Genomic DNA, 12026 nt, shown 5'->3' on the forward strand with positions numbered 1-12026 from the left:
GTTTTAGTCATTCTAGGATACTTTAATAAAGCAAATCTCTCGGGTGAATTGCTAAAATACAGACAGCATGTTACATGTCCCACCAAAGACAGTAATATACTGGATCACTGTTACACAACAATAAAGGACACATATCACTCTGTCCCACGGGCAGCTTTAGGACTCTCTGATCACTGTTTGGTTTATATTATTCCGTCCTACAGGCAGAAACTGAAGTCAGCTAAACCTGTTTTAAGGACTGTAAAGAGATGGACTAATGAGACAGAGCGGGTTTTACAAGCCTGTCTCAACCTTTCTGATTGGAGTGTTTTTGAAGCTGCTGCAAACAATCTGGATGAGCTCACAGAGACTGTAACATCTTATATCAGTTTCTGTGAGGATATGTGCATTCCTAACAGGACGCATCTAACTTATAACAACGACAAACCATGGTTCACTGCAAAACTCAGACAGCTCCGTCAGGCCAAAGAAGATGCTTACAGAAAGGGGGATAAAGTCTTGTATAAACAGGCCAAATACACACTGGAAAAGGAGATCAGAGTGGCAAAGAGGAATTATTCCGATAAGCTAAGGATCTAATTCTCTTCCAGTGACACTGCTTCAGTGTAGAAAGGTCTGAAAGACATCAGCAATTACAAGACACCATCCCCCAGCACTGTGGAGAATCAACAACTGGTAGATGATCTGAATGAGTTCTACTGCAGGTTTGAAAAAACACCATTCACACCTCCTGTAACCCCCCTCTCCCCCACACCTGCACTGCAGATAAGAGAAGATGACGCGCGCCAGGTCTTCAAAAAAAACAAGAGAAGGAAGGCACCAGGCCCAGACGGTGTGACACCAGCCTGTCTGAAATCCTGTGCTGACCAGATCTTCACACAGATCTTCAACAGATCACTGGAGCTGTGTGAAGTCCCCTCATGCTTCAAACGCTCCACCATCATCCCCGTCCCAAAGAAAACCAAGATAACAGGACTTAACGACTACAGACCTGTGGCTCTAACATCTGTGGTCATGAAGTCATTTGAAAAACATTTGGTTTTGGCTTATCTGAAGGACATCACTGAACCCTTACTGGACCCCCTGCAGGTTGCCTACAGAGCAAACAGGTCTGTGGATGATGCAGTCAACATGGGACTACATTACATACTGCAACACCTGGACAGACCAGGGACTTATGTGAGGATCCTGTTTGTGGACTTCAGCTCGGCCTTTAACACTATCATTCCAGACCTCCTCCTGCCCAAACTAACTCAGCTCTCCGTCCACACCTCCGTCTGTCAGTGGATCAACAGCTTCCTGACAGACAGGCAGCAGCTAGTGAGGCTGGGAAAATACACATCCAACACCCGCACCATCAGCACTGGAGCTCCTCAGGGCTGTGTTCTCTCCCCACTGTTCTTCTCTCTGTACACCAATGATTGCACATCTAAAGACCCCTCTGTCAAGCTCCTGAAGTTTGCAGACGACACCACGGCCTCATCCAGGACGGTGACGAGTCTGCTTACAGACAGGAGGTTAAGGAGCTGGTTGTCTGGTGCAGTCTTAACAACCTGGAGCTCAACACGCTCAAAACTGTGGAGATGATAGTGAACTTCAGGAGAAACCCCCCTGCAGTCCCCCCACTTACCATCATGAACAGCACTGTGACTGCAGTGGAGTCATTCAGATTCCTGGGCAGCACCATCTCTCAGGACCTGAAGTGGGATATTCACATTGACTCTATTGTCAAAAAGGCCCAGCAGAGGTTGTACTTCCTTCGGCAGCTGAGGAAGTTCAACCTGCCACATGAGCTGCTGAAACAGTTCTACTCTGCCATCATTGAATCAGTCCTCTGCACTTCAATAACTGTCTGGTTCAGCTCAGCTACCAAATCTGACCTCAGAAGACTACTGAGGGTAGTCTGGACTGCTGAGCGAATCATTGGTACAACCCTCCCCACTCTCCAAGAACTGTACTTATCCAGAATGAGCAAAAGGGCTGGCAAAATCACTCTGGACCCCTCACACCCAGCACACTCCCTCTTTGAACTGCTGCCGTCTGGTCGACGCTACAGAGCTCTGAGCACCAGAACGACCAGACACAGGAACAGTTTCTTCCCTCAGGCAATCCATCTCATGAACATTTGAACTCTTAACAATAAACATGAAATATACAACACTATCATACTTTTTATTTTTATTTTTTTAACACACATACTTTTTACATTTCAAATTTGCACCTAACATACCTGTACATACTGAATTTTCTATTTTGTATTTTGTGTATGTGCTATTTTGCATATTGTCCTTTTTGTATATTTGTCCATTATTATTGTTATTATTATTTAATTTTTTATTATTATTATTATTATCTGTGTCCTGTCCTGTCGCTGTCATTCTGTCGCACTGTGGAGCTACTGTCACTGCTAGCTCCAAAACAAATTCCTCGTATGTGCAAACATACCTGGCAATAAAGCTATTTCTGATTCTTATATATATATATATATATATATATATATATATGTGTGTGTGTGTGTGTGTGTGTATTAATTTAACATTTTTAACATTAATATTTTTAAGTTAACAAAAAGGTTTTGTTTCTATGACTTTTATGAGCTTTAGTTTTAGTTATCTGTTATAACCCTGATGCAAAGAAGCTTTTGATTGTTTTTAATGAACGAATCTTGTCTCCTCTGGTTTGTGAAGTATGTTTGAACGAATCGTTCGGCTTCGACTGCAGTCTGTCTTGTGAGGACTGTGCTAATGGAGGAGGGTGTAACAAACTCAGAAACGGCTGTGACTGTCCTGACGGATGGACGGGAATCGTGTGTAATGAGAGTGAGTTTCTCTGAAAGAGCCACAACTGAGTACTGATCATAAATATATCAGCAATCACAAACGGAAAGCTCAGGCTTGATTACATCAACAGAAAGTAGTTTCACAGGTGGAGAAAGATTGAGATAAAGATAAATCATGCACATTAAAACCACATTTAATGACACATTTAATAAGATCCCATTATAACCCTGTAAAGCCTGATGTATGAAATATTAATCAGAAAAATGTCATTTGAAATGGAACAGTTTATTGAACCTTTAAACAAAATATGATCTTTGCATATGTGTTTTTTGTTGAGTATCATATTTGATACATCAAGGTTTTATGGCTCATATAGTTTGATACAATGAGAATATGGATCTCATACTATTCAGAGGCCCAAACTGAGCAAAAATCTGCAATTTGTTGCAGATACTGATATTTATATTGTCAAAAAGTGCTGAAAAGATGATAACTTGTACTGTAAATCAATACGATTGATCTTTATAACAGTATAGCAGATTACTTGCATAAAATAATCTACAGCAAATCAAAGTTTTTCTCCCAATTGCGAATTTATATCTTGCAATTTTGATTTTATAACAAACAATTTAATGTTATAAAGTCAAAATAATGGGATATAAACTAAAAAAAAAGTAACATGTCAGTCTTTTGTTCTTCAGCATTGGACTTTCCTCGCAATTGTGAGTTCATATGTCAATTCAGAGAAAAGTCACAAAAAAGAAATTGTATATCAAATATGATACAGGGTTCATTTCTTTTTAATACGTTTTTTATTGTGCTACATGTCTTTAAAAGCTCCTGACCTCTTTCTTGTGTGTGTGTATGTGTGTGTGTGTGTGTTGTCCAGCATGTCCAGAGGGCTGGTTTGGCAGGAATTGCTTGTTAAGCTGTAAGTGTAAGAACGGCGGTGTGTGTGATCCGGTCACTGGGAGCTGCCGCTGTCCACCAGGGGTCAGTGGAGACCTGTGTCAGGACGGTCCGTTTACAGAACACCTTCACTGTATGGAGATAAATAAAAGACAAAATGCAAACCGTTTATAATATTGATATTGATGCAATCACTTCAGGTTGTCCCAAGGGTCTCTATGGGAAGTTCTGTAATAAGAAGTGTAATTGTGCTAATAACGGACGGTGTCATCGCACTTATGGGGCGTGTCTGTGTGACCCTGGACTGTATGGAAGGTTCTGCCATCTACGTGAGTGCTGTACTTTGACATTATAATTACACTGTGCTTTGTGGCATACTTAAAAACAGGAACCATTTGCAACAGTACATTAGATCTCTTATGACTTCCTGTCTTGTGTATTCATGCAGCGTGTCCTAAGTGGACGTTTGGCCCGGGCTGTTCTGAAGAGTGTCAGTGTGTTCAGCAGAATACCATAGAGTGCCACCGTCATCATGGCTCCTGCATCTGCAAGCCTGGTTATCGGGGCGACACCTGCAAAGACGGTCCGTTTGCATGAGAACATCTTAAGTGTCTTTGATGCAAGGTTGCATTGCACTGAAAAAATTGCATTGAAGTGCTTTACTGAAATACAAGGCAAATAATTTGAAATTATACAATCTTATGTAATAAAATAAAATAATTATTATACAATTATTAAATAATTCTTAAATAAAATAAATAGCATTGATAATTATTAAATAAGATTGATAGTTTTTTTATTTGTTTTAAATTTGCTTTGAAATGCTGTAAATTGAATATGAAAATGGAAAAAACATACCATCTAAAATTAAAGTAAATAAAAAAATTAAATGATTAGTATTAGTTTATACATACCATTTTTATTTTAAAATTGCAGTCTCAAAACAAAATAAGGAAATGCACAGTTGATACATAGCATTTTTTAATTTTACATTTGCTTTGGAATGCTTTACTGAAATATGAAAAAGAAAAAAAAAATGTAATTAAATATAAATAAAATAAATAAATTAGAATAGTTTATACATATCAATTTTAAAATTACAGTCCAAAAACAAAACAAAAGAAAACAATAAAATGCACAGTTGATACACAGCATTTTAATCTTTTTTATTTTAAATTTGTTTTGAAATACTTTAATGAAATACAATGGAAATAATTGGAAAACATGCAATTTAAAAATATAAAATAATAATGTAAAATAAAAACTAAATAAAGATGAACAAAATATAATAAAACAACAAATTAAAATAAAATAGTATTTAATTTTTTTTTAATTATTATTATTTGAAAATTTGCATTTGAAAGGAAAACATGCTATCTAAAAATTATAATTCCTTCATTAAAATGGATAGTTGTAGATGGAGATACAGTATATGATCTGATCAGTATTAATTGTTTTTCTTCACAGAGTGTGAATCAGGCTTCTTTGGCTCTGGCTGTGATCATAAATGCTCCTGTCCGGCTGGAGTGACCTGTGATCATGTGACCGGAGCGTGTCAACCACAGTGTCCAGCTGGAAAGACAGGAGACACGTGTGACCAAGGTATATCAAGTCAAATTACAGATATAAAAAGAGTTTACTGTATGTAGTAATAAGGTCATTAGCTACAGTAAAGTACCTGCCATGCATCAGCCATTGATCAGATAAATAAAGTCAAATTAAAGATACATATAATGTCCACATGACATTAAGGCCATTAGAGCTAAAGTATTAGACATGCATCAGTCACTGATCAGATCAATAAAGCTGCGTGTGGAAATTGGATGTGCTTTGATGTTCAGCACAAAATGTTTTTGCCATTACTGTGATAGACTGTGTTGATGGGAGATTTGGGATTGGCTGCTCTCAGTCATGTGACTGCTCAGGGGCACCATGTGACAGCATCACTGGCCAATGCATGTGTCCCGCTGGAACGTTTGGAAAACATTGTGAAAAAGGTAATATTGTCATTCTGACACCAACATGCCATACGTATATTGCTCTATATTTTAATATTGTCTTCTCTAGCTTATAATAAAACTAATTTACAGTGATATTTATAGTATTTTAATACTGTAAACTTGTATTAATGGACAAAATTATCCTGTAAGAAAATTCTGCCTGTTCACGTGTTGTTTAACCCTCGTATTGTGATAAAAAACATCTAAAAATAAATGAAGTAATTATATGAGTAGTTGATACATACAGTCACAATTTAACTTTTTTATTTTAAATTAGCTTTGAAATACATTAATGAAATACAATGTAAATCATTTTAAAACGTGAAATCTAAAAATAGAATAATCATTTAAAATAAAAGCAAAGATTTAAAATAAATTAAATTAAATGAGTACTTGGATTCAATAATTCAAACAAAAAATCAGGTAAAAACACATCACCAAAAATAAACATTATTCAATCCAATCATTTTTAAAACTGTTTAATTACTAAGTAGTTAACTATTTAAAAAAAAAAATCACAATATTTTATTTATTAATTTATTGTTTTTTAATTTACATGATTTTTATTTTATTGTTTTTGTTGGGTCCAACTGATATCACACCATTACAATCATAATATATACATTTTGCATGCACACTCATACAGTATCAGTATCAGTGCTTTACAGATATGCTCATGACCCGATATGAGAAATATTCACACAATTTTAAGAAAAACAACCTCGGTTAGCCAGTATTTCTGACAACTAAGAAATGTGTTGTGGGTCAGATTGACCCGGAACATAATATTTAGAGTCAAATTGATCTCTGATCATGATATATAATCCAAACACACACTATATTTCTGCATCAGCGTGTGCAGAGGGTCGCTGGGGTGTTGGATGTCAGGAATGGTGTCCGGCGTGTGAGAACGGAGGCCGCTGTGACCGGCGTAACGGCTCGTGTGTCTGTGCTCCTGGATTCATCGGCAGATTGTGCCAGAGCAGTGAGTAAATCTCTGCGCTTCTCAAACACACACACACACACATCTGTCCTGCATGTGATATTTGGTGAATGTGTCTGTGTTCAGTGTGTCCCGCGGGACGCTTCAGTGCAGGCTGTCAGCTCAGATGTGCCTGTGATAATGGAGGACGCTGCCATCCTGTAACCGGACGCTGCTCGTGTCCTCCAGGCTGGACGGGTCACAACTGCAGGAAAGGTTATTATTGTGCAGTTATAAAACAATAAGTGAAATGTCTGTACTTTTACTCAAGTGTTTGATTTGTGTTCTTCGTCCACCGCTGATGGTAGCCTGTGACACGGGCCGCTGGGGTCTGGACTGTGTGAGTGTCTGTGACTGTGGAAACAGTGACGGAGTGTGTGACGCTCAGACCGGACGCTGTCATTGTGAGGCGGGCTTCACTGGACCACGATGTGACCAGAGTGAGTGAAACACCTGCATGCACTACTGTAGATCACACAGTATAGAGAAGAATAGCGCTAGCGACGCCAAGATCATGGGTTTGCAAAAATGTATAAACTATATGCACTCAAAGTTGCTTTGGATAAAAGCGTCTGCCAAATGTTTAAATGTAATTATGTGTTAAAGAAACTTTGTGCAAGATGCAGTATACAGCGTCCTATCAATATCAGCATTGTCTCAGTTTCATTATGTTGCATATTTAACATTTAGCGCTAAAATGGTGACATTTCTGCATTACGTCCTTCTATATTCCATGTATATATCTAATATCTGTTCAAATGTTACAGTATTTATTAAAAACTATCATTAAATGCAAAGAAAATATATGGAAAAATGTGCAAACAAACATTGTAAATACATTTTAAAAAAGAAAAAAGTATAAAAAGAGTAAAAATATTTTTTTAAGCAATTTTAGGTTAAAATTGATATGAATATATTAGTGAAAATATTAATTTAAGCTACTGTTACTGTAATCCTTTCTTTTAGGTTTTTTTATTTATTTATCAAAATTAAAACCATTTTGCCATTGCTCATTTTAAATGGTCTTGCATGTTAACATGAATTCATAAACATACAAACATTTTATGTGGCCTCTTAATTGCATATGCTCATAAAATTGCTGTGTGTAATAATTATTTAAAAAATTGAGATATGATATGGTACTGTTTTTCCTTGTAGAGCAGAACTACTTTAGATTTAATAGTTCCGCTATATTCCATATATGCTGCTATGTCTGTTTTTTATGAGTATTTATGGAATATCTGATAATGAAATATTAGAAAAATAATCTAAAGGCATGCAAAATAAAAAAATAAAATGATGGGTAGCTGATACATAACATTTGTATTTGTATATTATGGAATAAGCACTGTGACATTTATTGTAGTTTTTTTTTTATTTTTTATTTTTGTCAATCACTTAAATAGGCAAGTTGACAAATGAATTCATACAAATCTCCCATGTATGTTCTCATTTAAGATTATAACAGTCCTTCTGCATTCCATGAATACTTCAATATCTGTTACAGTATTTATCATGCATTTGTGATGTGATCTGTGTCTGTCCCAGAATGCCCTGCTGGTTCATTCGGCCCGGGCTGTAAGCATCGCTGCCAGTGTGAAAACCAGGCATCATGTGACCATGTGGGCGGAGCCTGCACCTGTAAGATTGGCTGGACTGGAACGTTCTGTGAAAAACGTACGATTGTTCCACTTCTCGTATATTAACATCAGTCGTGTTATGAGATACTTGACCGTTCATGTGTGTGTGTCCAGCCTGTCCGCAGGGTTTCTATGGTCTGGACTGTCAGCAGAAGTGTGTGTGTATGAACGGGGGTCTCTGTGATCATGTCAGGGGTGAATGTGCCTGTCAGCCCGGCTGGATCGGCCCACATTGTAACCAAAGTGAGCTTGTTTTTAAAAATGTGTAACTTTCAATCTTCACTGATCGGCAAGGCATGTGATTATCGGCTAACCTCTTCACCTGAGAAATTGCTAGAAAGTTGTTTAAACCAAAAAGGCTTTTTAAACAAGCAGGATTTTCATCTTGCTGATGTGTGCAGAACACTGCAGGATCTCGAGCACACGTTATGATTATAATGTCTTCTTTTATGAGGACATCTGTCTTCCTGTCTTGCACAGAGCCGTTGCCAGTGAGTAATGCTTGTGTGTTTTTCTGGTCTGTAGCGTGTCCTGCTGGACTGTACGGAGTGAGCTGTTCTCAGACGTGTGTTTGTCACAATAACAGCAGCTGTGAAGCTGTAAGCGGTCAGTGTGAGTGCAGCGCAGGGTGGACGGGAGACACCTGCTCACAACGTAAGATACTGACGCTTCATTCATTACAATGTTTTATATATATGGGCCATTTTACAGAATTGGTGCAAACTGAGGTCCCACAACCAAAAAACATTTAAAAAACATATTTGTATTCAAATCTTAGATGTTTATTAAGATCCTTCTATTATCAATTGAAACCCACAATAATATTTAAAATATTAGTAATCTTAATATATATATAAAATCATTACTTATTGGGTTCTTTCAATTGGGGGGTGGCTGTCCCGAACCCTAACCCCTAAATTGCAACTTATGAAAATATTGAAATTTTTGTATTTTTTTCCATTGTTGTTTTTAAAAGTATCTTTTTGATTCTTTTAAAAAGTGAAGTTCAAAAAAAAAATTATTTTATATTTCCTTTGTAAATGATTAAACTTTTTTTTTTTTAAATGTGTCCCGCATTTTTTCTGTCTCTACCGAAACATAACCCATACATTTATGATCAGGAAATATTCCTGTGTCCCCTCTCTCATAGCTACAAGGTGTGAGTAGATAGGTCTCATCATTTTGAGCTAAATGTGTTCAAAAGTCACCACCGAACACCTTTTTTTTCCATAACATCCTTGTTATTCCATAGCATTTAGTTTTTATATGTGTACCACTGTTCAGAACTGTGCTAGCTAACCATGTGCTGATTAGCATCTTTGAGCTAGGTTCAAAGGTATCTAAAATCGTCACTCCTGAAACAGTCAATACCGAAACATTAGGTGGAGTTTTGGTAGTGACATCTTTGTTTTTTTGGGGGGGTGTTATCCCATAGAATTGTCACTACCAAAACATGTCATCATTGTTTCGGTAGTGACAAACATATAATCCTCATATTTGGGGGAAATAAAAAAAATTTGGTACAGTTATACAATGTTTTAGTAGTATTTTAGTATGCGCGTTAAAATTCTATAATGTGATGCGGTTGCTACAAAAGCATTACTGTCACTACCGAAAATGTGCTGTCACTACCGAAACATGGGATGTTTTGTCAAAAATAAAGTATACGGAATTATCAACTAAGATGTTATGATTTTTTATAATTTTTTTGGTTCAATGTACATTCAAACTAATGAATCCTTACCTTTGAAATCAGAGTGATCAACTTTGCCTTTTACAAAGAAAAATTGTATTCAAAATACAACAAATCTCATAAATTACACTTGAAATATTGTTTAAAATGTAATTGGTAAATTAGCAAAAAAATATATTTACAATCTAGATGTAATAAAATCTTAATAGGCCAATAGTAATTAAATTCTAATTGAATTATTATTACTGTGTTGCGGTAGTGACAAATTCGGGATGAGGATAAATATTCCAAAACTTTATGAAAATACAATATGAGAATTAACTACACAATTACTAGAAATGTGTGCCTTGGATATTATACAATTTGCATACATACTATTTTTTGGGAAAAATTTTTTTTTTTCAAGACGTTTCCAACTCTTGACTTTCCGTAGAATGGCCCACATACATATACTATATAGTTTGTAATCTGTAAAGTTGTTTAATATTTTGGAAATAAGTTTATGCTCGTTAAGCAAAAACCATAATATTGTGAAATAGTTTTACAATTTAAAATGACTGCTTCCTATTTGAATATATTTTAAAATGTCACATGATCCTTCAGAAATCATTCTAATATGCTGATTTGCTGCTCAAGAAACAATTATTATTATTATTATCAGTGTAGAAACAGTTTTGCTGCTTCATATTTTTGTGGAAACCGTGATATATTTTTCCAGATTCTTTGATGTATAGAAAGTTAAAAAGAGCTGCATTTATTTTTAATATACATTTTTTTTACACAACATACACACTCACCAGCCACTTTATGTAGGTACTTGTGTAACTGCTTGTTAATGCAAATATTTAATCAGCCAATCACATGGCAGCAACTTAATGCTATTAATGCATTTAGGGTACATTTACATGACAATTATGTATTGCGTTGTTCCACATACAGACGACATCCCTGTCAAAACGATCCCTTTTCACACAGATCCTCGAAAACTAAAGACTAAAAATACACTATTATGCTTGCAGTATTTGTCACTTTTAAAGACACATGACATGAACACATAATATGAATGATGTCACCGATTTCTAAATTTCACAATACAATAATGGGATTGTTTTCAAAAACTTCAAAAGCTTTGAAGCTTGTTTTCAAAAATTTATGTTTGCATGTAAATGAGTGGACCAAACGGATAAAATGTTAGTTTTTTTTTTCAAAGTTCAAACCAAGCATTTTGAACATGGCTAGGATTTCCAGAGAATGATCCAAAAAAAAGGAGAATATATCCAACAGTAACTCTACCACTAGTTACAGCCGAGGAAATATTGAGGTTTGCTGTGTTGTTCGGACACAATTTACTTTCATACACAAACAGGCCCTTAGGATATGTATTATGTATGTATTCATGCATATTTATTTTCAGAAACGTTACCAGGAACACAATACCCATAATGCACACTGATGATAATTAGAGTAGGAGTAGAGTAGGCCTCTTATGAAGAAAAGCAGTGTTTTTCCTGTATGCTGTATGGTTTTTCTTTGAGTGGATATGGTTTTGTATTCCTGTTTTTCCAGGATGTTCTCCAGGTTTCTTCGGGACGGGCTGTGCTCAGAGGTGTCTGTGTCAGAGCGGGGGTTCGTGTGACCCTGAGAGTGGCCGCTGCTTCTGTCCCAGCGGATGGACGGGTTCAGCCTGTGAACTGGGTGAGCGACTGATCCTTACGCTGAATCTCCCTGAATATTCAGCCGGTCTGGCTGTGCTCTGAGATTTGATATAAGTAATATGCAATATGCACACGCTTTATTGTATTTGACAGTGTAAAGTGCAGTGTGCTGACCGCAAGTGCTGACTGACATAGGAAACTATTATTGGCAGCGTGGAAGCTCAGGTTTTTTTACATTTTATTTAATTTTATTTTTTCACTGGGTGCGAGAACACAAAATAATCAGGACATGATGCAAACCAGTGTGTGTAAATGTTTCTATATTTTATGTATTTTATAAACTGTAAATGAATAAAACTGATCTCGG

At 36.3% G+C, this 12026-nt stretch overlaps 2 protein-coding genes across 2 annotated transcripts in view; both read left to right on the forward strand.

Moving 5' to 3' along the window:
* LOC306854758 (uncharacterized protein) overlaps nucleotides 1–6836 on the forward strand; it is a gene marked incomplete at both ends in the record, with an annotated part of 42842 nt that extends 36006 nt beyond the window's left edge. The window contains 8 exons of the mRNA XM_079392994.1: nucleotides 2688–2819; nucleotides 3670–3798; nucleotides 3890–4018; nucleotides 4138–4272; nucleotides 5157–5291; nucleotides 5577–5686; nucleotides 6543–6674; nucleotides 6759–6836. Of these exons, the coding sequence (XP_079249120.1) occupies nucleotides 2688–2819; nucleotides 3670–3798; nucleotides 3890–4018; nucleotides 4138–4272; nucleotides 5157–5291; nucleotides 5577–5686; nucleotides 6543–6674; nucleotides 6759–6836 (980 nt within the window). The remainder of the gene's footprint in view (nucleotides 1–2687; nucleotides 2820–3669; nucleotides 3799–3889; nucleotides 4019–4137; nucleotides 4273–5156; nucleotides 5292–5576; nucleotides 5687–6542; nucleotides 6675–6758) is intronic.
* A 136-nt stretch (nucleotides 6837–6972) lies between these two features.
* On the forward strand, nucleotides 6973–11761 carry LOC306854759 (uncharacterized protein; the record flags this gene model as incomplete). Its single annotated transcript, XM_079392995.1, has 5 exons — nucleotides 6973–7111; nucleotides 8220–8348; nucleotides 8426–8554; nucleotides 8837–8965; nucleotides 11571–11761. 5 exons carry the CDS (start codon nucleotides 6973–6975, stop codon nucleotides 11759–11761), a joined length of 717 nt encoding a protein of 238 aa, XP_079249121.1.
* Nucleotides 11762–12026: the final 265 nt, after the last annotated feature.

This window comes from Barbus barbus (genome assembly GCF_936440315.1).
Source record: "Barbus barbus genome assembly, chromosome: 35".
Lineage (NCBI taxonomy): Eukaryota > Metazoa > Chordata > Actinopteri > Cypriniformes > Cyprinidae > Barbus > Barbus barbus.